Source organism: Hypanus sabinus, chromosome 21 (genome assembly GCF_030144855.1).
Source record: "Hypanus sabinus isolate sHypSab1 chromosome 21, sHypSab1.hap1, whole genome shotgun sequence".
NCBI lineage: Eukaryota > Metazoa > Chordata > Chondrichthyes > Myliobatiformes > Dasyatidae > Hypanus > Hypanus sabinus.
In genome coordinates this window covers 12,322,474-12,350,376 of record NC_082726.1, presented here as the reverse complement: position 1 = coordinate 12,350,376, position 27,903 = coordinate 12,322,474, and the positions used below count along the sequence as shown (strand labels likewise).

General features: G+C 43.8%; 2 protein-coding genes across 5 annotated transcripts in view; both read right to left on the bottom strand.

Moving 5' to 3' along the window:
• Positions 1 to 3,682, bottom strand: part of ice2 (interactor of little elongator complex ELL subunit 2) — a 121,056-nt gene extending 117,374 nt beyond the window's left edge. For all 4 annotated transcript variants that reach the window (XM_059945989.1, XM_059945990.1, XM_059945988.1 and 1 more), the window contains exons 1-2: positions 3,650 to 3,682; positions 3,068 to 3,172 (exon numbers count right to left, since the gene is read on the bottom strand). In XM_059945989.1, the coding sequence (XP_059801972.1) occupies positions 3,068 to 3,172; positions 3,650 to 3,663 (119 nt within the window). In that variant the 5' untranslated portion in view covers positions 3,664 to 3,682. The remainder of the gene's footprint in view (positions 1 to 3,067; positions 3,173 to 3,649) is intronic.
• Positions 3,683 to 21,110: 17,428 nt separating this feature from the next.
• roraa (RAR-related orphan receptor A, paralog a) overlaps positions 21,111 to 27,903 on the bottom strand; it is a 168,893-nt gene continuing 162,100 nt past the window's right edge. The window contains exon 10 of the mRNA XM_059945987.1: positions 21,111 to 26,462. Within this exon, the coding sequence (XP_059801970.1) occupies positions 26,298 to 26,462 (165 nt within the window). The 3' untranslated portion in view covers positions 21,111 to 26,297. The remainder of the gene's footprint in view (positions 26,463 to 27,903) is intronic.

Genomic DNA, 27,903 nt, shown 5'->3' with positions numbered 1-27,903 from the left:
TTGAACAAATTTGGGTTGTTTTCTCTGGAGTGGCAGAGATCAAGGAGAGACATGATAGCAATTCATAAAATAACAAGAGGCATACATAGACATACCTTTTTCCCGGGCTGAAATGTCTAATACTAGAGGGCATGCATTTTGGGAAGAGGAGGAAAGTTACAAGGAGATATTCGGGGCAAGATTTTTTTTTAAAAAGTAGGGTGGTGGGTACCTGGAATGCACTACTGGGATGATGGAGGAGACAGACAAACTAGAGCCCTAAAGACAATTGATACAGGAACAGAATTATGCTATTTGGCCCATTGTGTAAGAGGCTCTTACACAGACATGTGAATCTGCAAAGAATGGAGAGATGTGGGGCAATGTGACAACAGAAGGGATTAGTTTAATAGGTGTCATTAGCTTAATTAGTTCAGATCAACATCATGGGCCAAAGGGCCCATTGGTGTACTGTTCTATATATACATTTGAACTGGAAGACAAACATGCATCAGGCAGACTAATGTGCACCTTTCACCAAATGGATGGATAACATTCCAGCATGTTTATCTCAGTACACCTCCTTGGGAACAGCCCATAGATGAAAAAGTCCTCTGTTACACAGCTTGGGATGAATCTCGACAAAAGCCTTTGATCCTTTCTTTAAAAATACAGAGTCCACAAAGAGAGTAGCGATCACCTCGTCCTCACTGCAGCCATCTTGAAGATACTGTCCATCGGGCAGTGCAGGTACCACTCCCAGTGCTGCCTAGTGAGGCATTAGTTCTGGCTGCAATGCAACAGCTTTGACAGTTTGCTTGGGAAATCATCCACAGGATCTATTGTGTCCTTCTCTTGTACAGTCTACACATTCTATACTAATTACTGCTCAATGGACAGAGGTCAAAGGTATTTTTCTGCTGGTAATTTTTCAGAAAGGATAGATAGTGAGGCAAAATCCAACTGGATGGAAAATTACATGGCAGGACTTTCAGCATGAAGGTGCCAGGGATCTGGTTTGAGGAGCCGGGATGTTTTGCAAAAGTTGGAAGGACTGGGTAGACAAGGTCTTTCAAAAGTTAGGAATGTGAGAGAAGTGCTCCCATTTGACTGCAGCCCTGAACAAGGTTATTAGGTGAGAAATATACCCAAACCTGCATCATGCAGTTGCCTGAGCCATCTTCCATTTCATCTAGGATTAAAGTTGGAGTGCACTCAATTGGTTGTGGTGCAGAAGTATCCAGAGAACAGGCAAAAATATTGCCCCCCACCCCCAATCTCAATGGCAACATGTGGCTTCATCAAGCTGTGAGTAGACCAGGAGATTCCAATCTGGAGTTGGTTAATGATAGAGGTCCAAGGCATAAAAAAGGTTGGGAACCCCTGGAGCAGACTATAAGACAAAGGAGCAGAATTAGACCATTCAGCCCATCAAGTCTGCTCTACCATTCCATCATGGCTGATTTATTATCCTGATCTACACCATTCTCCTGCCTTCTACCAGTAACCTTTGACTAATCAAGAACCTATCAACCCTGCTTTAAATATACTCAATGACTTGCCCTCCACAGCTGTCAGTGGCAATGAATTCTGCAAATTCACCAACCTCTGCCTAAAGAAATAACCCTTATCATCTCTGTTGTAAATGAATGCCCTCTATTTTGAGGTTGTGCCTTCTGGTCCTAGACTAACTAACCCACTGGAGGAAACGTCCACTATAACTTGGCCTTGCAATTTTTGATAGGTTTCAATGAGATCCCCTCTTATTCTACTAAACACCAGTGAATACAGCTCAGGAGCCATCAGATGCTCTTTGTATTTTAACCCTTTCATTCCCAGTATCATTCTTATGAAGCTCCTTTAATGCCAGCACATCTTTTCTTGATAAACAGCCCAAAACTGCTCACAATACTCCAACTGCAGTCTGACCAAAGGCTTATAAAGCCTCAGCATTACAGCCTTGTGCTAATATTCTAGTACCCTCAAAGAGAATACTAACATTGCATTTACCTTCCATATTACCAACTCAACCTGCAAGTTAACTTTTAGGGAATCCTGCACAAGGACTCCCAAGACCGTTGCCTGTCCTCCTTCACAGCTTCACTATACAATACACTGATTCATATACAAACTGCCCATCCTCAACCCTATCACTGTAGTTCCAATCCCCTGCCAAATTAGCTTAAACCCATCCAAACAGCTCTAACAAAACTGCCCAAAAGGATATTTGTCTCCCTTGGGTTCAGGTGTAATCCCTCACTTTTGTACAGGTCATACCTTCCCCAAAAGGGAACCCAATGATCCAGTAATCTGAAACTATCAGTACTATCATTCTATTCCTGCCCTGACTAGCACATGGCACTAGGAGTAATAAAGGAAGTACCAGCTTGGAGGTCCTGCTCTTCAACCTGTTTCCGAACTCCATATACTCACCACACAGAACCTCTTCCCCTTTCCACCCACATCATTGCTGCCAATATGCACAACAATCTCTGGCTACTCACCCTCCCTCTTCAAAATTTTCTGCAGCCACTCTGAGACATCCTGAACCCTAGCACCTGGGAGGCACCACAGCAACCTAGTGTCTTTTTTGCAGCCACAGAATCTCCTCCTAACTATCAAGACTCCTATCACTTTGGCTCTGCCTGACTTTACACTTGCCTACTAAGCATTAGAGCCAGCCACAGCCTGATTGGTCTTCACCCCCCAGCAGTATCCAAGGGTATACTTGTTGCTGAGAATGATCACAGGGGAACCCTGCACTGTCTCTGTTTACTTCTCCTCATGGAGAAGTAGCGTATCCATGTTCACTGAGGCCAAGCACCACCACATGCTAAAGCTGCACCTGTTTTGCAGAGTTGCACAGGACGGACTAGGTCTCATTACAACCGCATTGATATCTGTGCCAATGCACTCCCTAGGAATTTATGTCTAAGGCAGAATTAAGTTCCTGCAATAAACTGAAGGAGCACTGTGACCTTTATACTTATAACTGGTCCTTGGAGAGGAAAGAGTTGAGATATGGGGTGCCAAATTACCTGCTCCTGCTTTGATTATTTTATGCAAAAGGTTATGAATATTCCAGTACCTGTTAACCATCTCACATAATTCCAAAAAGGTTGGGGCCAAGGAATAACAATTGTACATCTCGTGGGAAAAGAACTCTTCAATCCCATTTTTAGGCTGGACGTCCCTGTAACAGACAAAAATGAATATCCGTCCAACAGACCGTCAGTACATCAGGACATTATAAATGGACACACAACTTATCTGTGGGAAGGCTACACTGATAAACTCAGCATCACCTACCCAGAAGTTTCTTACTTCAACCGTACACAACTAACCGCGACAATTTGTTGTCCAAACATTGGACTCCACGTCGTTCATCCCCTGATCCTCGCCGGTAGCAGCACCCATCCCATCCACACTCCCCAGCCCAGCTTGAATCTGTGCCTGGCCCACACCCACCCACCCATCCCCCTGCCCCTGCCCCTGCCCCTGCCCCTGCCTCCTCCCTCACTCTCGGGCTTAGTCCCGCCTGAGTCCTAACCACGGCCCACGTAGCCGAACCGTCGGTACAAGCGGTGAGGGAACCCCCTCTCCCCCAGCCCGGGGATACTGACTCCACACTGGCCGCCGGTACCCCGGAGCTCGCAGCCCCAGTTCTCACCATGACAACGCCATGGCCTCGGTGCACCAGCAATCCTGTCCCCGGAACCACAGACTAATGGTTTATGGTTCCGGTTGTCACCGCTTTCCTCTTCCTCCGTCTTCCCACTCGTTCCTCCCTCCTCACCCTCCTTTTTAATCGTATTTCCCTTTGCCCCTCATCCTATTTTCTTCTCTCTCCCCCTTTCTTCCTCCTGGAAGAAATCTCCATGATGATTGACACACTGGAATGGGCTGCCGTCGGTGCTAGACTGTTTTGGCACGAAGAGAGGGAGAGGGATTAAAAAGAAGTATTAAGGCAGGAGTATAAATGTGATTTAATTAATTCTTAAAACAGTGGCCCACATCGATCGCCAAAGGATAGCAAGTGCTGGTAAATGGCGTTAGTAATAGATGGATACACAATGGCTAGCAGAACGTACAGTAGAGGGCCGAAGGACCTGTTTCTGTGCTCCATCGGTCTATTTGTAAAATGTGTAATGTTGGATTTACTGGTGGGTGTGTCCTTGGGACTTGCTGTTATGCCATGGTGCTGATGGAAATCAACACAAGGGCATCGGGGTGGGATATGGACGGAGGACAAAAAGTTGCATATTTCCATCCTTCTGTGTGACTATCCCAGCACAAACTTACTGAATGAAGATGGCCTGGCTGCAGCCAAGTCTAAGAGATCCTGCGAAGGACTGGAGTGACGGAAATGCTGCAGGAAAACTCTCTTACGGCTCGGGCACATTCACTGACAGAACATGCAGTTGTGCATTTCGTTATGTTTTGCAGCCCCAGAACATAAAAACTAATTGAAAGGAGCCGGGAAATGCGAGTCAGCTTCATTTTTACTTTAAGTGAGGCGTGTTGACATATGCTACTTACATATTTTACACATAACCTGCAATGCAGTATGTAAACAACAAATAAAGCTTAACAATATACTTACAATATTATTAAAATATTGCTGGAGGAACTCAGCAAGTCAGAGAGTGTCTATGGAGGGGATTAAATGTATTCTTTCATCAAGACTGGAAAGAAAGGAGGGGGGCAGCCAGAATAAGAAGGTGGAGGGAGGGGAGTTGGCAGGTGATAGGGAGAAGTGAGAAACTGGAAGGTGATCAGTGGAAGAGGTGAACTGAAGGAGGAGAAATTCGATAAGAGAGGAAAATGGACCCTGGGAGAAAGGGAAGGAGAAGGGGCACCAGAGGGAGTAATAGGCAGGTGAGGAGAAGAGACAGGGCAAAAGGGGAGCCAGAATGAAGAATGGAAAGAGAGCAAAAGGGGAGGGGGTAGAAACTAACAGAAATTAGAAAAATCAATGTTTATGCTATCAGGTTGGAGGCCATCTGGATGGAATATTACGTATTGCCACTGCAACCTGAGAGTGGCCTCATCGTGGCAGTAGAGGAGGCCATGGGCTGACATGCTGAAATGGGAATGGGGAGTGGAATTAAAACGGTTGGCCACTGGGAGATTCTGCTAGTGTGGATGGAGCGAAGGTGCTCAGCAAAGCAATCCCCCAGTCTACCTCGGATTTCACTGAGGCCTCACCGAGAGCAGTAGATAACCCCGAGGGAGTCACAGGTTGCCTCAACTGGAAGAACTGTTTGGGTGAGGGAGGAGGTGAATGGGCAGGTGTAGCACTTATTCTGATTGCAGGGATAAGTGCCGGGAGGGAGATTAGAGGGAGTGATCCCTGTGGAAAGCTGGGGTGTGGGGGAGGAAAGATATGTTTAGTAGTAGGATCCTATTGGTGATGGCTTAGATTATGGAGAATCATGTGCTGGATGCAGAGGCAAGGACAAGAGAAACTCTATCCATGTTATGACAGGGAAGGATGGAGTGAGGGTGGATGTTCAGGAAATGGAGGAGGTATAAGTGAGTATCAATGGTAGGTGAAGGGAAACCCCATTCTTTGAAGGAGGACAACATCTCAGATGTTCTGGAATGGAAAGCCTCATCCCAGGAACAGATGCAGCACACACAGAGGATCTGAAAAACTGGGAATGGCATTTTACAAGTGACAGAGTGGGAAGAAATATAGTCAAGATAGGTGTGAGAGTAAGTAGGATTATAAAAGATATCAGTATGGAGATGGAGCCAGCGAGGATCTTTATTTCACAAACAGTTACTTTGCATCCACGTCCTAGAATTGGTAGTTGGAACATATTCATTTATTTCTACTTGTTCCATGGAGTAGCAATTGTTAGCAATATTAGGTGCATTCAGACCAGAAACCTTCAGTTGTGTGTTTGCATCACTTTTTCCTTATCTGAATCTCTGGAAATATAATCTCATATCTCTTTAGAGTCATAGAGGACTACAGCACAGAAACAGGCCCTTCAGCCCATCTAACCCTGGCCGAATCATTTAAATTGCCTTGTCCCATCAACCTGCACCCAGACCACGGCCCTCCATACCTCTTCCATCCATGCACCTATCCAAACTTCTCGTGTACGGTGAAATTGAAATCAGAATCATCCACCAATTGTGCTGGCAGCTTCCACACCCTCACCACCCTCTGAGTGAAGAAGTTTCCCCTCTTGTGCCCTTGAAATATTTCACCTTTCATCCATGACCTGTAGTTGGAGTCTCACTCAACCTCAATGGATTTACCCTATTTATAACCCTCATGATTTTGTGTAACTCCATCAAACCTCCCTTCGATCTTCTACGTTCTTATACTGTGTATATATTTATATATAGATTGTATGTTCATAAAATGATGCTCAGCATAGCTCTAGCACCTTATTCAATATACACACCTCCCTCTCCATGAACAAAGTTACTTTTCATATCTCTTCCAAATTTTTCCCCTCTCACCCTAAACATAAGCCCCTAGTTCTGGAATATATCTGGTTAACTCTCCCTATAAATCAGGCCTCTAGTCCTGGCAATATCTTCATAAATATTCTTTGCACTCTTTCTAGATTAACACATCTTTCCTATAACAGAGTGACTAAAACTGTATACAGTACTCTGAGTCCAGACTCACTAATGACTTATACAACTGCAAAATAATATCCTGACTCCTATACTCAGTGGCTTGATGAATGATATCAAGCTAAACACTTTATTCACTACTCTGTCTACCTGTGATAATGCTTTCAGTGAACTATGCTCTAGTACTCCTAGATCCCCTTGTTCTACTACACTCCCTAAATGCCTTACCATTAATAGTATAAGTCTTTCTCTGACTTTTTAAAATGCATCAGCTCACATTTATCTGTATTGAAATTCATTTTCCACTCCTCAGCCCATTTCCTTAACTGATCAAGATCCCTGTAATCTACAATAACATTCTTCACTATCAATGACATCTTTTAATTTCATGTCATCTGCAAACTTGCTGATCAAGTCTTGTGCATTTGCATCAAAATCATCTATAAATATCTAGGGTCCCAATACCACTCCTGCAGCACACCACCAATTACCAACATCCATTTCGAGAATCAACCTTTAATATCCACCCTGTTCTTTCTATCTCCAAGCTAATTTTGAATCCACTTAACTACCTCTTTATGGATTCCATGGAACCTAACCTTCCAGACCAGTTGACCATGCAGGACTTTTTTTGAAGGCTTTGCTAAAGTCCAAGTAGTCAATATCCACTGCCCTACCTTCATCTGTCTGGTTATCTCTTGAAACTCTAAAATGTTTGTCAAGCTTAACTTTCCACACACAAAACTATGCTGACTCCTTCTAATTAGACTCTGTCTAACCAAATGCTGGTAGATCTGGTCCCTCAGTATTCTTCAGTAACTTCCCCACCATAAGGCTGACTGCTCCCCTTCTTAAACAATAGAACAACATTAGGCACCTTCCATTCTTCAGTAATTTCACCAGTGGCTAACAATCACGCAGATCTATCTACAAGGGGCATTCACAATTTCTCCTCTTGCCTCCCACAAAGTCTAAGGATGTGCTCACAATAGATTCTGCAGATGCTGGGAAACTAGAGCAACATACACAAAATGCTGGATGAACTCAGTAAGTCAGGAATCATCTATGGAGGGGAATAAACTATTGCTGTTTTGGGCCAAACCCAGTGAGTCTTGATGAGGGGTCTCAGACCAGAACATCAACTGCTTATTCCCCTGAATTCCTGATGCAATTTCTGTGTGTTGCCGAGGATGTACTCCTCTCACCCTCCATCGCTCCAAGGAGAGCCAAGTTCACTCAACCTATTCTAATAAGATATGCCCTCCATTCCAGGCAACATCCTTGTAAACACAAAGTGCACTGCAGATGGTGGTGTTAAAGGAACATGTAAAACACTCTGGAGGAATTCAGCAGGTCAGGCAGCATCCGTGCAAATGAAGAAGGGTCTCGGCCCAAAACATTGACTGTTCGTTTCCACGGATGCTGCCCGACCTGCTGAGTTCCTCCAGTGTGTTGTACGTGTTGCAACATCCTTGTAAATCTCCTCCGCACTCTCTCTATAGTATCCACATCCTTCCTGTAGTGAGGTGACCAGAACTGAGCACAGTACTCCAAGTGGGGTCTGACCAAGGTTTTACATAGCTGTAACATTACCTCACGGCTCTTGAACTCAATCCCATGACTGATGAATCCCAACACATCATACACCTTCTTAAGAACACTGTCAACCTGTGCAGCAGCTTTGTATGTCCGAAAGATATGGACCTCAAGATCTCTCAGATCCTCCACACTGCCGAGCGTTTTACCATTAGTATTATATTCTGTCTTCAAATTTGACCTACCAAAATGAACACTTATCAGGGTTGAAGTTCATCTGCCACTTGTCAGCCCAATTCTGCATCCTATTGATGTCCTGCTGTTACCTCTGACAACCTTCCAGATTATCCACAACATCCCCAACCTTTATGTCATCAGCAAATTTACTAATCTAACCTTCTACTTCCTCATCCAGCTCATTGATAAAAATCAAAAAGAGGAGTGGTCGCAGAACAGATCCCTGTGAAACACCACTTCTCACCAACCTCCATACAGAATATGAAGCAGCTACAACCACCCTTTGCCTTATGTGGGCAAGCCAATTCTAAATCCATTAAACAAGGTCTCCTTGGATCCCATGCCACCTTACTTTCTGAAGGAGCCTTGCATGGGTTTTCTATAGAAAACAAACCCAACCGACACCACCTCTCCTCGTATTTGAAACATTTCTCCCTCTTGAATCTCCTTGGCACCCTCTCCTGAATCATCAAGTCCTTTTGATAGTACACAATATTCTAGCTATGACCTAATTAATTATAAAGTTGTACAAAGATCTCCCTATACTTATATTTTGTGGTCCAGCTAATGAAGTAAAACATCCCAAATTCCCCTTTTACTACCCTATCCATCTGTGCTGTCACCATTAATGACCTTCGGGCTTGTACACAAAGGTGCCGCTGTTCCTCAGTACTTCCTGCTACATGTTATACCCTTATTAAGACTTCCCAAAATGCACATCACACTTTTCGGGATTAAATTCTGCTCTAACTCTGCCCAATTTAACAGCTGATCATTATCATTCTGTAACACGAAACTGCCCTCTTCACTGTCAATACCACCACAAATTTAAGTACACATAATAAATAGTGTGTGTCTTGCGCCAATCCCTGCGGAAACATTGAAGGTCACAGAAAAAACCCCACCTCCTATAATAAACAAGTGAAAATCTGCAACACAAAGTACACCACAGATGCTGGGGTCAAAGCAACACGCACAACACGCTGGAGGAACTCCACAGGTCGGGCAGCATCCGTGGAAACAAACAGTCAATGTTTCGGGCCGAGACCCTTTGTCAGGACTGAAGAGGAAGGGGACAGGGGCCCTATAAAGAAGGTGGGGGAGGGTGGGAAGGAGAAGGCTGGTAGGTGCCAGGTGAAAAACCAGTGAGGGAAAAGATCAAAGGGTAGGGGAGGAGAAGCAGGGAGGGGATGGGCAGGAAAGGTGAAGAAGGAATGTAAGGTGAAAGCACTGTGGGTAGTAGGAGGAGGCAGAACCATATGGCAGCTGGAGGAAGAGGCAAAGGGAAAATGGGATGGGGGAAGGGAGGGGGAGGGAATTACCGGAAGTTGGAGAATTCGATGTTCATGCCAAGGGGCTGGAGACTACCCAGACGGTAGATGAGGTGTTGTTCCTCCAACCTGAGTTTGGCCTCAACATGGCAGTAGAGGAGGACATGTATGGACATATCCGAATGGGAATGTGAAGCAGAGTTGAAGCGGCTGGCAAACGGGAGATTTACAGTGCAGTTACCGCTCAGTGTTCTCGTCAAAGCTTCCCTTTATTTCATTATTAAATGCTCAATATCTCTGGACATCCAGAATTTCCTGTTCTTGCCCTCTTTTTCACTTCACTCTTATGGGAACATGTTGTCCTTGAAGTGTCACCATTTAACTTTTAAATGCCTCCCATTTCTGGAATGTCAATTCACCTGCAAATAGCTGCTCCCAGTCTACATTAGCCAGGTCCTGCCTTATGATACTGAAATTACCGTTCCGACAAATCAAACTGTGAACTATTCTTCTATTTTCTGGAACTACTTTGAAATTTACCAATCTATTGTGACTCTCCCCAAAGTGCTCATCCACCTTCACATCATCCACTTGGCCATTTCAGTCACAAGAGAAACTTCAGATGCTGGAAATCCAAAGCAACACACACAGAATGCTGGAGGAGCGCAGCGGGCCAGGCAGCATCGACTGAAAAGAGTAGCCAGTCGACATCTCATGCCGAGATCCCTCATCAGGAATGGAAAGGAAGGGGTGGTCAGAGTAAGAAGGTGGAGTGAGAGATGGAAGAAGTATAAGGTGGCAGGTGATAGGTGAAACCGGGAGAGGGAGATGGGGTGAAGTTAGGAGTTGGGAAGTTGACTGGTGAAAGAGATAATGGGCTGGAAAAGAAGGAATCTAATAAGAGAGAACAGAAGACCACAGAAGAGAGGAAAGGGGGAGGAGCACCCAAGGGAGGTGATAAGTAGGAAAGGAAATAAGTTGAGAGAGGGAAACGAATGTGGAATGGTGAAGGGTGGGGAGGCAATTACTGAAAGTTCGAGAAATCGCTGTTCAAGCCATCAGGTTGGAGGCTTCCTACACAGACTATAAGATGTTGCCCCTCCAAACTAAGTGTGGCCTCATTGTGGCAGCAGAAGAGGCCATGGACTGACATGTCGATGGGAACGGGAAGCAGAATTGAAATGGGTGGCCACCGGCAGATCTTTCTTTTGCTCTTCACCTGCAAGTCTTTTGGGGTCATCTACTGTATCTGGTGTTCACAGTGTGGCCTCCTGTATATTGGTGTGACACGACATAGTTTGGGAGACCACTTCACCGAGCACCTTAGCTCTGTCTGCCATTAAAAAGTGTGATCTCCCAGTGGCCACCCATATCAATTCCACTTCCCTTTCCTATTCCGACATGTCAGGCTCCCTCTACTGCCACGATGAAGCCACACTTGGGTTGGAGAGGCAACAACTTATATTCTCACTGGATAGCCTCCAACCTGTTGGCATGAATAGCAATTTCTCGAGCTTCTGGTATTAGCCCCCCCCCCCACTCACCTTAACCAATTCCCATTCCTGTTTCCCTCTCTCACCTTATCTTCTTACCTACCCATCACCTTCCTCCGGCGTTCCTCCTCTTTCCTCTGTCACGAGACAGTGAGAATAGGAATAGGACGAGGTGGAGGATAAATGCATGGCTGAGGGATTGGAGCAGGGGGCAGGGATTCGGATTTCTGCATCATTGGGACCTCTTCTGGGGCAGGTGTGACCTGTACAAAAAGGACGGTTTGCACTTGAACCCTAGGGGGACCAATATCCTGGCGGGGAGGTTTGCTAAGGCCACTGGGGAGAGTTTAAACTAGAATTGTTGGGGGGTGGGAACCGAACTGAAGTGACTGGGGAAGAGGAGGTTAGCTCACAAAATAGAGAAAGCTTGTAGACAGTGTGAGAGGGAGGATAGGCAGGTGATAGAGAAGGGACGCACTCAGACCGACGGTTTGAGATGTGTCTATTTTAACACAAGGAGTGTTGTGAACAAAGCGGATGAGCTTAGAGCGTGGATCAGTACTTGGAGCCATGATGTGGTGGCCATTACAGACACTTGGGTGGCTCAGGGACAGGAATGGTTACTTCAAGTGCCGGGTTTTAGATGTTTCAGAAAGGACAAGGAGGGAGGCAAAAGAGGTGGGGGCGTGGCACTGCTGATCAGAGATAGTGTCACAGCTAAAGAAAAGGTGGACACCATGGAGGGATTGTCTACAGAGTCTCTGGGTGGAAAAGGAAGGGCTCAATAACTCTACTGGGTGTTTGTTATAGGCCGCCCAATAGTAACAGGGATATCAAGGAGCAAATAGGGAAACAGATCCTGGAAAGGTGTAGTAATAACAGAGTTGTTGTGATGGGAGATTTTAATTTCCCAAATATTGATTGGCATCACCCCTAGGGTTTAGATGGGGTGGAGTTTGTTAGGTGTGTTCAGGAAGGCTTCTTGACACAGTATGTAGATAAGCCTACAAGAGGAGAGGCTGTACTTGATCTGGTATTCAGAAATGAACCTGGTCAGGTGTCAGATCTCTCAGTGGGAGAGCATTTTGGAGATAGTGATCATAATTCTATCTCCTTTACAATAGCATTGGAGAGAGATAGGAACAGACAAGTTAGAAAAGCATTTAATTAGAGTAAGGGGACATGAGGCTATCAGGCAGGAAATTGGAGGCTTAAATTGGAAACAGATTTTCTCAGGGAAAAGTACAGAAGAAATGTGGCAAATATTCAGGGGATATTTGTGTAGAGTTCTGTATAGGTACATTCCAATGAGACAGGGAAGTTATGGTCAGGTACAGGAATCGTGGTGTACCAAGGCTGTAATAAATCTAGTCAAGAAGAAAAGAAAAACTTACAAAACGTTCAGAGAGCTAGGTAATGTTAGAGATCTAGAAGATTATAAGGCTACTAAGAAGGAGCTTAAGAAGGAAATTAAGAGAGCCAGAAGGGGCCATGAGAAGGCCTTGGCAGGCAGAATTAAGGAAAACCCCAAGGCATTCTACAAGTATGTGAAGAGCAAGAGGGTAAGACATGAAAGAATAGGACCAATCAAATTTGACAGTGGGAAAGTATGTATGGAACCAGAGGAAATAGCAGAGGTACTTAATGAACACTTTATTTCAGTATTCCCTATGGAAAAGGATCTTAGTGATTGTAGTGATGACTTGCAGCGGACTGAAAAGCTTGAGCATGTAGATATTAAGAAAGAGGATGTGCTGGAGGTTTTGGAAAGCATCAAGTTGGATAAGTCACCCGGACCGAATGAGATGTACCCCAGGCTGCTGCGGGAGGCAAGGGAGGAGATTGCTGAGCCTCTGGTGATGCATCATCAATGGGGATGGGAGAGGTTCCTGAGGATTGGAGGGTTGTAGATATTGTTCCTATATTCAAGAAAGGGAGTAGAGGTAGCCTAGGAAATTATAGACCACTGAGTCTTACCTCAGTGGTTTGGTAAGTTGATGGAGAAGATCCTGAGAGGTAGGATTTATGAACATTTGGAGAGGCATAATATGATTAGGAATAGTCAGCATGGCTTTGTCAAGGGCAGGTTGTGCCTTAGGAGCCTGATTGAATTTTCTGAGGATGTGACTAAACACATTGATGAAGGAAAAGCAGTAGATGTAGTGTATATGGATTTCAGCAAGCCATTTGATAAGGTACCCCAAGCACAGCTTATTGAGAACGTAAAGAGGCGTGGGATTCAAGGGGACATTGCTTTGTGGATCCAGAACTGGCTTGCCCACAGAAAGCAAAGAGTGGTTGTAGACAAGTCATATTCTGCATGGAGGCTGGTGACCAGTGGTGTGCCTCAGGGATCTGTTCTGGGACCCCTTCTCTTTGTGATGTTTATAAATGACCTGGATGAGGAAGTGGAGGGATGTGTTAGTAAATTTGCTGATGACACAAAGCTTGGGGGTGTTGGATTGTGTGGAGGGCTGTCAGAGGTTACAGTGGGACATTGATAGGTGCAAAACTGAGCTGAGAAGTGGCAGATGGAGTTCAACCCAGATAAGTGTGAAGTGGTTCATTTTGGTAGGTCAAATATGATGGTAGAATATAGTATTAATGGTAAGACTCTTGGCAGTGTGGAGAATCAGAGGGATCTAGGAGTCCGAGTCCATAGGACGCTCAAAGCAGCTGCGCAGATTGACTCTGTGGTTAAGAAAGCATACAATGCATTGGCCTTCATCAATCGTGGAATTGAATTTAGCAGCCAAGAGGTAATGTTGCAGCTACATAGGACTTTAGTCAGACCCCACTTGGAGAACTGTGCTCAGTTCTGGTCGCCTCACTACAGGAAGGATGTGGAAGCCATAGAAAGGGTGCAGAGGAGATTTACAAGGATGTTGCCTGGATTGGGGAGCATGCTTTATGAGAATAAGTTGAGCAAACTCAGCCTTTTCTCCTTGGAGCGAAGAAGGATGAGAGGTAACCTGATAGAGGTGCACAAGATGATGAGAGGCATTGATCGTGTGGATAGTCAGAGGCTTTTTCCCAGGGCTGAAATGGTTGCCACAAGAAGACACAGGTTTAAGGTGCTGGGGAGTAGGTACAGAGATGTCAGGGGTAAGTTTTTCACTCAGAGAGTGGTGAGTGCGTGGAATGGGCTGCTGGCAACAGTGGTGGAGGTGGATATGGAAGAGTCTTTTAAGAGACTTTTAGAAAGGTAGAGGGCTATAGATAAGCCTAGTAATTTCTAAGGTAGAGATGTATTCGGCACAACTTTGTGGGCCGAAGGGCCTGTATTGTGCTGTAGGTTTTCTATGTTTACTCTTTCTTCTATCGCCTTCTGTCTTCTCCTATCAGATTCTCCCTTCTCCAGCACTCTATCTCTTCCACTAATCAACTTCCCAGCTCTTTATTTCATCCCCTCCCCGTCTCCCTGTGTCACCTATCACTGACCACTTTGTACTTCTCCCTCCCCTCCCCCCACCTTCTTGCTCTGACTTCTCCCCTTCTTTTCTGGACCTGATGAAGGGTCTCAGCCCAAAACGTTGACTGCTTACTGTTTTCCATAGATATTGCCTATCCTGCTGAGTTCCTCCAGCACCTTGTGTGTGTGGCTATTTCAGACCCTAGGATTCAGTTTAGCACAGCCCCTTTCCTGGTAGATCTACACTCTATCACAAAGACCACTCCTAAATGAACTTTAAAAGTTCTACCCAATGCAGTATGCATGACTGTTTTACAGAACACCTCATTTATCTTCCGCTCTGCCCTTCTACCTTTGGTCTCCTGGACTATTAATAAAGCCCAATGTAAAGCTGGGCAACAGCTTCTCATGTTCTGTTCAAGTACAATATGGACCACTAGATTTAATGTTGAATACAATTTCAATAGCCAGCCTTTCCTATTTGTGTCAAATTGGGTACATTCTGCTGTAAAACCCACAAGGTTCCTGATTTTTCCTATCTCCAACAGACGCTGCCTGACCTGTTGAGAATTTCCAACATCCTCTTTTTATTAACACAAGAGATTCTGCAGATGCTGGAAATCCAGAGCAACACACACACAATGCTGGAGGAACTCAACAAGTCAGGCAGCATCTCTGGAAATTAATAAACAGTAGATGTTTCAGGCCAAGACCCTGTCCTAGTGAAGGGTCTCAGCATAAAATGCCTACTGTTTATTAATTTCCATAGATGCTGCCTGATTGCTAAGTTCCTCCAGCATTTTGTTAGTGTTCTTTTTTTTTGTAATTTATTTTTTTTGTTGAAGTTCATCATCAAACTAACATTTCCAGAAGATGTATTTCAGACATTGTACATATATATCATATAATCATATATATCACAAATCTCCACAAAGTATTTATCTGAGGTATACGCTTATAGAAAAGAGTGGAAAGAAAAAACAAGCAAAAGGAAAGAACTATGTACAAGTAGGGAGTGATCTTTTTTTTTACAACAGATTCATTGATTTGTGAGAATAAAATCAGGCCTATGAGGCATTATGTAGTTAAACCATTTTTCCCAGTATGAATCAAATTGTTCCAGCTTATGATTAACAGATGCTGTTATCTTCTCCATTTTGTAAATGTCCATTGTAATTTCCATCCATGTATTTAAAGTTGGGCTCTCCTGTGATAACCATTTCCTAATAAAAGTCATTTTACCAGCCACCATCAGTATATTCATTAAATATTTATCTCTTTTCAACCATCCTTGAGGTATATATCCAAAATATATGGTCTGACATGATTTTTCATGTGTTCCTTGGATATAAAGAAGTGATGAAGTGATTCAAGTATTTCAGACAATAAATGAATTGAAGTGGAGATAACCTGTTGACTGGAGTGGGAGAACAGAACACCAGGTTGAACTGTACAATTAGAAGCAGCACCTTCCTTTCTCCAGCACTGGCAGGAGTATGTCACAGAACAATCAGCTGAATGAAAACTGGCACTCCTTAACCTGGTGAGGGGCAGACCTAGATTGTGAGAGAAATAATGTGAAACGGGAAAGCAAAATGGAAGGATGGACACAAGCGGGGAAGAGAGAGGAAGAGGACAAGTTAGATGATGGGAAAAAGGTGAGGAAAGAGTGAAGCTGGAGAGGAAGGAGGAGATAGGGAGGGCGGGGGAGTATGGGTAAGGCAAGATTTGTGGAGGAGTAATGTAAGGTGCATGTGAAATGTGGACTGGGTTAAACAGAAGTGGCAAGATGGACTAAGTGATGAGGAAAATGGTGAGGGGAGAGGAGAAAGAGGTTGAGGAGAAGGGAGGAAGAGATTAAGGGAGAAGTGGATGAGAAATGGGCGATAGAGACAGAAAGAGGGTGAGGTAGTGTGGAAGTGAGATGGTTAGCAGATGTGTTGGATCAGAGGGGTGATGCAGGAGGCTCGTTGGTTAAGAGTAAGAGTGGGCTTTCAGAACGAAGTCCACTCCCCACTTCCATCTAGACCTAGCAAGATGACAACATGTTGTAGGCCACTTACAAACTTCTAAATGCATCTCTTCTGAATTACTCTCACTGCGATCTGCAACCTATAATACCCCTTTAAGTAACGTACTTCTGAACTATCTTAATGAACTATTTCATGATCTTCTGAAGGACACAGTGGACTTAACTCTCAAGCATGCAGGTACGGCACCTTTAAGAGGACAAAGGTGCATGCTATGGCTGGAAGAGGAGGAAGAGAGGACTCCAAGTCAGGTTGTAACATCAAGCTATGAAACTTCCTCTACTAGGCATCTTGTTCGCAAAATAGAACCAGACTGAGGACCTAACGGCAAGATTACTGTATTGGAGGGAAATAAGGAATTGCTGTGTTCTGTGTTTCACAGAGATATGGCTCACTTTGGATGTGCCAGTAAGACCTGAAGGCTTCTCAATACACAGGACGGACTGGACTGCTAATGCAGAGAAGGCAAAAGATGGAGGTCTGTGTTTCATGATAAACTCCTTGTGGTATTATGTTCCGGTCCAGAGCCCGCATTCCGGGTCTTGTAGCCGTCCCTCCTTTCACCTTTAAGCCCAAATAGGACCAACTTGGCTTAAGGAGGCACACCTGATGCCTATCGACTGGTAGGTATATTTTAGGGGCTCTGGGACTGAGTCTAGCTGGGGTGTTGCCCTGTTTATCTTGTACCTGCTGTTCTGTCCGGTTTGCCTTGTTCGCGCTGCGCTGTTCACCTGGCTATCCTGTTTTGACCCCACTTGGAGTACCAACTATTAATCATCTAGTTCTGTAAGTCTGTTCTTGTAGTCACCCTGGACCGAGCTCCCTTCTGATCCCTTGCCTCCGTCGGGTAAGCAGGCCAGACTGCTGTTGCCTGGTAGGGGACTCTGACCCTGTCCTACCCCTTGCTTCCGACAGGTTATGCCCCTGTTACGAACCCTGTAACTGGGTGGCTTACCAGCAAAGATAGAAGTGTCTGTTGGAGTCTGGTGATGCTATTTTCAACAGTATTTATTAGTAAAAACATACAAAAATAATATCAATGCAAATATACGTCAGCAATACTAAACCTAAAAGTGCGGGTATAATAATAATCAATAAGAAATAAGCTCTATCGTTGTCTAGGGGATAATGAATTGTCAGATTGAAATATAAAGTTCAGTTCAGTTCATGCAGGCTGCAGTAGTTGTTGGTCACTGTGTTGCAATTGCTGGAGAGAGAGAGAGAGAGAGAACAGTTACAGCTATTGACTTGCCAACTTTCCTTTACGATTTTGATCCGTTGATGCGTTGTTGTTGTGGCCATTCACGTATGATCCCTCCGTCCTTTAGCTAGACCATTCTTCCGTGGTGGACTTGTCACCCAGGCAAGGGTGGACACACACACAAGCCCCCACCAGTCTCACTACAAAAACACTCAGTTAAAATTTACCGACCCTTCATTCGGTTTCCGGTCTCCCACTCTGTCTCATGGGGGTTCTGATGCTCACTAGCATTTCTCCTGGTGCGTCTGAGGGGTGTTACCCCAGACCTCACTTTTATCCCCATTCACGGGGTCTCAGGTGTCAATCAGGTTGAGATGACGTAACCCATCAAACCAGCCCACTCTGATTGTCCCCTGAGGGGTTTCAATGAATAGAACAGTACCAAGTACACAAACCTTCTCCAGAAGACAATAGCAGTAATTAATGGTTCCGCTCTCTTTTGTTGTTAGGAGACATTCCACTCTGTGTATCTGAGTTGTCTCTCTCTCATTAATTTTCATGAGCTGTTATCAATAACAACTGCCCTGGCAGAGTCCCTTTTGTCTCTCTGATTTCCTTGATAACAGCATCGAAATTTGTGATTCTCCAAAAGGTGGGGGGAGGGGGGCATTGGCGATTCTGTACCCTTCTGCCCATCAGAGTTGTTCATCATTTGTAACACCCCGCATTCTTCCCAGCTGCCCTGCGACCTGCCCAGAAGTAATGTGGCCCACCCAGGGGGCTATCCTCCCAGCATTCCTTGTCCCATAGACCCATCCTTTAGCCTAGCCAAGGACCTGCCTTCGCCATGAACTCTGAACCCCAGGATCACCTTTGCATGCCACGGTCTCGCCATTTTGTTCTATCCTTTAGTTGTTCCTATCCTGCCCCTAGTACTTCAGTGCCTGCATTCTGCATTTGGGTCCAGTCTCCATGTCCCCCTGTGACATGTGGTGCCCGGATGCCACAGTCTTTTCACACTCTAATTTCCTTGACCTGGCACAGCTAACGATTGAGTGCTGCCTTTGTGCTTACCAATAGAGTTCTCCTTCATGATCCATATCACAGCGTGTACATACTGCCAAAAACTGGCATTAATCAAGCACTCCAGATATTTAATGCTGCCATCACCAAACAAGAAACAACCCACCCCAACACATTTCAAATCATAGACTGGGACTTCAGTGGACTTGTTTGAAGAAATCTCTGCCCAATTATCATCTACGTATAATCTGCAGCCCCAGGAGTCCCAACACACTCAACCACTGTTACACTATTAGGATTGCCTACCATTCCATGCCCAGAACATACTTCAGGAAACCTGATCACTTGGCTGTCCTTCTCCTTCCTGCATACAAGCAGAGGCTAAATTACAAGGCTCTAGAGATGAGGGAAACAAAAAGGGAGTCCTGGGATGCAGAGGAGCAGCCATGGGATTGTCAAGTCAGTGGACTGGACCATTTTCGAAAACTCATCAGAGGATCTCAGTTAATACTCCATGGTTGTCACAAACTTCAAAAAAAAAGCTGTTGTAGAAGAGTCTGTCCCCACAAAATCATCCAGTCTTCCCCAACCAGAATCCCTGGATGAGACATGATATCCACAATCTGCAGAGGTCACATCAGTGGCATTCAGGTCTGGTGACCAAGTAAGATTCAAGAGGTCCAGGTACAACCTTCAGAGAGCCATCTCATGTGCAAAATGACAATTCCAAATCAAACTTGAATAACTGAAGAATGCTCAACGGTTGTGGCAGGGCTTGAGTGCTATTACCTCTTACAAAGTGAAACCCAACGACATAGGTGACAACAAGGCTTTGCTCCCAGATGAGCTCAATGCCTTCTATGTTCACCTTGACCATCAAAACATGGAGGAACCTTCACTAATTTCCACAGCTCTGATGACCCTGTGATTTCAGATTCTGTGGTTGAAGTGAGAGCATCCTTTCAGAGGGTGAACCTGGGAAGCATCCAGCCCAGATAGAGTACCTGGCCAAACACTGAAGACCCGGGCTGATCGACTGGCTGGAGTGTTCAGCAGCCTGAGATACCCACCTGCTCAAGCAGGTTTCAATTATACTGGTGCCCAAGAAGAACATGGTAACCTATTATCAAGTTGCACTTACACTTCATCGGCTTTTCACTCAACTCGGAAAATCTGGACAGCAGAGACGTATACATCATGATGCTCAGCATTCAATACTATCATTTCCTCAAAATCCCGTGGTGCCAGTGGATCCTTGATTTCATCACTTGCAGACCTAGTCAGTTCAGAGTGACAATATCTCCTCCACAATCTCCATCGACACGGGTGCACCACAAGGCTGTGTGCTTAGCCTCCTGCTCTACTAGCTATATACTTATGACTCTGAGAATAAGCTCAGCGCCAATGCCATATTTAAATTTGCTGAAGACACCATTGCCATTGGCCGAAAGGTGGTGATGAATCGGTATATAGGAGGGAGATTGAAAATCTGGCAGAGTGGTGCCACAACAGCAACAACCACCTCTTACTCAATGCCATCAAGATCAAGGAGCTGATTATTGACTTCATGAGGAGGAAACTGGAGGACCATGAGCCAGTCCTCACCAGGGATCAGAGGTGGAGAGGATCAGCAACTTCAGATTTTTCAGTGTTATCATTTCAGAGGATCTGTCCTAAGTACAGCAGTGCCTCTACTTCTTTAGACATCTAAAACTTTCACAAATATTTGAGTGGTGGATAGTATATTGACTTTTTGCATCATGGCCGGGTATGGAAACACCAATGCCCTTGAACGGAAAACCCTGTGGCTACAGTCGAGTTCATCACAGGTAAAGCTCTCCTCACCATCAAGCACATTTATATGGAGTGCTGTCGCAGGAAAGCAGCATCCACTATCAAGGACTCCCCTACCATTCAGGTCATGCTCGCTTCTCACTGCTGCCATCAGGAAGGAGGTACAGGATCCCCTGGACTCAGACCATCAGATTTAGGAACAGTTATTACCCCCTGAACCTTCAGGCTCTTGAACCAGAGGGGATGACTTCATTCACCCATCACCCAACTGTTCCCATAACCTGTGAACTCACTTTCATCTCATGTTCTCGATATTTATTGTTTATACATTTATTATTTTGTTATTATTATTTCTCTTTTGCAAATTGAGAGTTTGTCCCTCCTGTTTTCAACTATGCTATGGTGTTTCTTCGATTACACGACCACAAGAAAATGAAGTCCGGGGTTGTCTATGGTGACGTACATGTACTTTACCTTGAAGTTTGATTCATAACAGTTTATCAATGAGGAAAGAAAGATAACACCAGGCAGAGCCAATAATAAGCAATAATTTTATTGTGAGGGTAACTGCACATGAACACATCTGAAATTGATGTGCCAACTGCAGTTTTCATACGGTATTATTAAAGGTAACTGTTTCTAAGTACAATATAACAACATTCATATTAGAATGAAAATCTGAATTTTTAAAAGACAACATTAAATCTCTCTTTTTACAGTTTTATTTACAAACAGATCAAAATACTTGTTTTATTTAAGAATCAGTGAAGGAACAAGACTATCTCGGATTGACAGACCATAGGCAAAGAGATTCAAAAAAGATGCATCTAAAGGAAGTAACACAGTCCTTTATCAAGAGGAATAAATTATCCCAGTCTTTGTATGTATCCCAAGTTTTGCCTTTTAATACGTGTATCTGTGGCTGACCTACTTAGTGAAATTAAGGTGACTGCACGGTGGTATTATTCAGGAACAATGATATTTCTTCTCAAAAGCAACTCATCTAGCACCACACAGCAGGAAACACAAAACAGTACACCTTAGTTTGTAACTATGGCTAAAATAGCATATACATAAAGATATTATACAGTTATAATGCTTTATTTAATAAACAGTTAAATATTTGCTCCGAGCAGCTTGATAATACCATTTTCTTCCTTACCTATATAGAAACAAATAATTTTAAAAAGGATAACTGTATACATGGTGAATCAACATTAAATATTATAAGATAAAAGAGAGGGTAGGGATTCTAAATGGGCCATTGCAAATTCTTCTGTACCAAACAGTCAGTAATTTACAGCGATGAAGGTAATACATAGCAGGCAGCATTTACAAGCCCAGGTCTAAGATTTACTATGCACAGATATTTATTTTTTTAATCTTTTATTGCTTGACATGATTTTATAGCTAGACTTTTAGCTTTTATTGTTTGAACTTTGGAGACAAAAATTGCTAAGATTTTATAAAAATGGATAAAATTCTATTTGAAACTTTCCCACCTGACATTAACAGTAAAAGCCTTGTCTGGGCTTGCCCCATTAACACTTTCTTTAGATTGGGGAAGTATAATACAGCTGCAAAGGTCAACATTGGCCCAACCCACAACACAAAACACCCCCCTTCAATGAGGACGAACACACACAAGGGACACAGTCCGCTTTAATCTGATACATTAATGTCCAAACACCAGGCCATTGTTTGGATGAGATTAATGCACACAGCAACTCAAACAAATATCTCGATTAAAAACTTCTTAAGAAAATTTTTTTCACCATATAAAATATCTTTTATTGCTTGTGATTGTAAAATTGTTTGCACATTAAAAACTGCTTTCAAATGTTCTAAAAATCCATACTCCCCTGTCAATGTAAAGGAGCCTGAACTAAATTGTGCAAATGAACTCTGAGAACACTTCCATGGATACTGCGCAGTGCAGAGAGCATGTGTTAGTGAGCAGGCAACACCAAGGAGGAATAAATCAATTGTGGTGAGGTACCTGCTGAGTGGGGTGCAAATACTGAGCAAAGTGGAAGATAGAGTCAGAAAGATGAAGCAGGGAAACTGGCCCTTCAGCCCATCAAGCCTCTGCTTACCAACAACTGAAGAGCAGGTGGCCATGTCTAAGTAGTTTCAATACATAATCATAGATGTAAGGGAGGAGAAAAATCTCACTTAAAACAGATGAGGTTTTATTCATAGTGAATAAGGAAAAGCTGTGCCCCATTAAATTATGCCAACAGTGTCTTACATCCCACACCCACAGAACCAGCTGGTGACTCTCCCAAGGGCTGCCAACCCCAGAGTAGTATCTCACTTGAGCTACATTGGTAATGGACGTTGATGACCTTCTGAGCAACACTGGTGCTGATTGTGTACACGTTGAAATGAATTGTTTCACTAGCCAGGCACTGTTCCCGGGTCTGGGAAGCACCCAATATAACTCTCCATGGCACCAAGGTAAAAGAAACGCACTAGGATTTCTTGTAGTTTTTGGAAATCTGTCTTTCTAAGAGAAACTGCTGATGGCACAGAGGCCTTATCTGTACAGGTCTCACAGGGGAGAGCGGAGAACTGGAAGTTTAGTTTCTAAGTTTGTTGATCGTTGTGGACCAGCTCTGAGCAAAGTTTCAGTTGTATCACTAATCCACCCTTTTCCTTTGTTGGTCCAGACCACCCGTGATGGTCTTCCAGCAGCTTGATTTTGTTGTACCTTGTTACCGAACTGTTGACCCTTGATGGGGAGGAGCGGGCACAGTGGCAGTGAATCAGAACAGGGTGAGTGGAGGGTATTGTCTTTTACTCAAAGATAAAAGCATCAAATGCTAGGAACAATCAACAGGTGATGTGTCAACCGTTTCTCTACAGACACCACCAGATCTGCTGAGTATTTTCAGCATTATATCTTTTTATTTCAGAATTACAGCATCTACAGTTTTTCATTTATTTGAAGACCCTGCCTTATGGTGACAATAAAGATTGCATGTTCTTGAGGAAGCCAGTTGACCTTGTGCAGATGAAAGCAGGCCACTGCAGGATCTGCTCGACAGTATTTACCCAGAGTTCTGAGGAGTTATACACTGTCCTTTGGCAGCCAGAACACTGATCTGGAGCAGAAACACATCTGGGGGAGAATGCAGGAATTAATTACCTTAAACACTGCTGGAGTTGACAAATCATTGGGATTATCCCGAGGATTCCGAGAAATGAAGACTAATCACCTGGGATAATGAAAAAATAAACATTGAGGGAGCAAAAAGAACAGCTGTGTTTTTTCATATTTATTTTGAACTCTTGCTTATTAATTATGGAAATATTGTAGCTTGGACAAGAATCTGCTTGACAGTCATTCATTGGGAGAATGCAACCAGAAAGAAAGTGAGGGGGAGCTGTGGATGGGTCACCCAACTATGAGAAAGGGTATCAAATACTTGTGGCAGTGGAGTCCTGTGTGAATGAGTAGATAGGAATTTGGCGTTTGCCATGGGCTCAGCAGAGTCCTGGAATGGATGCTCCCGAACACCACCACAGCAAAAAATCCTGGTGAGGGTGATCAGTGGATAGACTGCTGGGGTGACTGCAGCCTACCCCTACTGCCTTGTCACCTCGAGGAAACAGAGTGTGGCAATGCCCTAGTACACAGTAGGCAGGTAAGGTGCCAAGGGTGGAGCTAATGCTTCAGCTGAAGGCTAATGGCTATTCTAAAGGGCTTTACTTTACTAGTGTATTCTCTGGGATCAAGTTGTCCTTTTCTTCAGACTAGATCAAGGGCTTTGTTCCCTATCCCAGTTGGGGAATGTCCCTCTGACAGTGATTCTGCTTCCCCCCAGCAGGCTGAACGGGAGCAAGTTGTGGGCCGTATAAACTCTCAGAACATGCAACAGGACATTTGGCAGCCGCTTAGGTAGAAACATTTGGGAGAACAGATCTGCCTGCTGAACAGTGTGATGATAAAGTTAGGCATCTATCAGTATTCCATAGAAGAGTCCACAAAAAAAGCAGTCCCACAATAGAAACAAAGCCTAAACCATCCTTGTACAATGGCTGAGGTTTTGAAAGACATTGATTTGTAACTAAATAGTAACTGTATGTAATTTATTGTAAAGTCAGTTTGCAACCTCTTTGAGCCTGTATGTCCTTGCTGTTTTGCTGTTAACAGAAGTACCTGACCATTTTCATACCCTCATTATAACCAAACAGGCTCCCTGAGCTAAAGTTTCAAATCCTCCATCTGACCACGAGGAATTTCTTCCTAAAAGTCTTCAGATGCAGTCAGAATCCTGGATTGTTTTCACAGTAACAGCAAATGCCAGCCAAATGATAACCCACCACACTCAAACAAACACTGGCCTAAACTGCAAGATTCAGATCACCCCCGGAGCCAGACTAACTCCGGGACTACCTCACACACAGACACACAGATAACAGCCCTTAGCACAATAAGAGACTGCAGAAACACACGGTTTACTTCCCTGAGGGGTTAAATGTGCACCAGTGAGTGCTCTTTTACATATTGCACTACAGAGCAATGAGACGTGCAAAAAGCAACAGTGAAGCAGGCTCGCCACAAACATATGCACTGCCACATGCACACACTCACACTCACCCACACATATACATACATTCCTTCACCCATATACCCACATTCAAACACAAACACAACCCATTACTCCCATTTGCACACACTCACACCCCATGTACACCTAACATCTAAACCTCACAGCCACTCTCCCCACCAAAATCCAGACATGTGCTTTAGACATTTCTACATATTCACACATTTTTGGAATGTTGTTTCACAAGGAAACCTCCATTTTAAGGATATTTGCCAGAACAACATAAACAGTGTGGCACATCAGATGAAATATCTCACTAGACAGAATCAGACATGGTCTCAGAAGAAAATAATACCAAGCTTTTAGAAAATAATATTTCTTTCTATTATTGTCTTGCCTTACAAAAAAGCATCTTACACAAATCACTTCTCTTTTATTGCCGGAATATTTAAGTGCTTCCTAATAGTCATACAAGGGTTATAAAAATAGAACTCTTTCTTAAGTGGTCCAGACAAGGCTTTGTATTTTATAAATCATTTGATCCCACCACCTTTCACCGTACTATTCTGGATCTGTTGCACATTATTCAGCCACACAGACAATGGAAACTGGAGTGCGATTGTAAACCAGACAAATCGTGTGGGCATTCCTACAACACAGAAATATCAATTTAAACAGCAGCATCTGAAACTCGCACCCCCTCCTGTACACTCAACAATTAAACTTGTATTTCTTGTGCATGTCCTTTAACAGATTTAATAAATACCAACATATCATGTACAAACTGGGAAAAGGTGCTTAAAATATAGATTTATATATCATCTCACAGCACATCAAAGTTAAAATGATATACTGATATTAAATGTTATAGTCACTGTATTTACTTAATATACCCTGTAAAAGATTTGCTCTAAAGAAGCTTCTCAGCATTATAATGTCACTGTACGCTGTGCTCTACACAAACTAAATGCATGAGAAAAACAGGTTCAACTCTCACTAGGAAACTAATGTTAATCCCCCCGCCCCAAGCCTCTAAAGTCACCCAGGACCTTGCCGCCTCTTTGATCTCCTGGGCCGTGCACACGGCTGATGCACTGAGCAACAGAATCTCATTATGTGACCCGCGGCAGGACTTCCAAGTTGCGATGTCGACTGGTGCCAGTGATTATCCATCTGTTGGCATTATTTGCTCAAACTCAGAGCTGAACAGCTCCTTGTACAGTGGAGGGAAATGCACACGCACAATGTCTGGGTGTATTGCTTTAAATGAGGAGAGCTTCTCAGTGTGTCGATTGCACAGTGCTCGTAACATGGTCACTTTAGATAGGAGCTGGAAAGAGAAGGAGAAATAATTAGAGAACATTTCCTTTGTCACTCTGAATGGAAAGCCAGCAGAGGAGAAGTAATGGCAGGATAAACAGTTAAAGTCATGGCAATCATAACCACAGATGCCATAAATCTGCAATAAAGTAGGAAAATACTCAAGTGGTCAGGCAGCAACTGTGGAGAGAAACAGTTAACATTTCAGGTATGATGACAGGCTGCAGATTTGGAACATTGACAATTTCTCTTTTCACAGTTGGTGACTGTCCTGCCGGGGTTTCCGGGCAATTTCTATTTTTATTTAACGTCAAGGCTTCAGATAATCCTCAGAAGTTCAACAATGTGGACAGAGAAATGTAGCATCAACCAAAGCTGAAGGGAGGATGCTGGTGTTCAGTGGCAGAGGAGAGCAGACACCAAAGCTGAGGGGAGCTCTTTGGCACAATCACACCACCACACATGAAGTGAAGGCACATGCACTGAAATGAATTGTTGCTGCAGAGATTGAAGAAACCCTTAAACGTCACATCACTGTGAAACAACTAGTGTGGACTGATGGCTTGTGCCAAGGTGATGAAGGGACAGACGATCGTACCTCATTGGTGTAACAGGCACCTGTTGAGGACATGTCAAGAGAAACAGAAATGGCAGAGTTTCAAAGCAGCAGGAAATGAACTAGCTGTTAATACTGAAGCTCCCTGGTTACAGACGAATGACTTACAGAAATCCAGTTTTACTAAATCTGTTATACATTTTTCAAGTATTTTTGAAGTAGGAGTAAAAATGTTAAAATATTTCATGCTATTAATAACTGGATACAATATATTTTCCATTAATCTAATTATGGGTAAAGCTAAGGTGATTATTTTATGAAACATTCATGTTGCCAGGAAGGAGGTTTTTGCAGCTTTGCAGTGCATTAAGGTGGATAAATCTCCAGGGCCTTACTGAGTGTGTCCTCAGAAATCAAGGGAGACGAGAAGAAAAACTGTGCAGGCTCTTATTTGCTTCATGATTGCCTCTGGAGAAGACTGGGGGTGGGGGGTGGCTAATGTTGTTCTGTTATTTAAAAATGGTAGCAAGGAAAGTCAGGGAACAACAATCTGGTCATCAGCCTGACATCAGTGGAGAAAAGTTACTGGAAGAAATTGTGACGAACAGGACCTACCAGCATTCCAATAAACAGAGTCTGATTTGGAGGGGTCAGCGCAGATTTGTGCATGGGAGGTCACGCTTGACAAATAATTTAGAGTTCTTTTGAAGAGATAACCAGCAAGGCCCTGCATGCTGGGCTGGGAGGTGAGGTCCCATGGAATCCGGGAAGAGGTAGTTAGGTGGATTTGAATTTGTCTCAGGGTAAGGAACCAAAGATTGGTGACTGAAAGTTGTTTCTCAGAATGGAGACCTAAACTGATGCTGTGGTGCAGGGTTTATTTTTATAAATGATT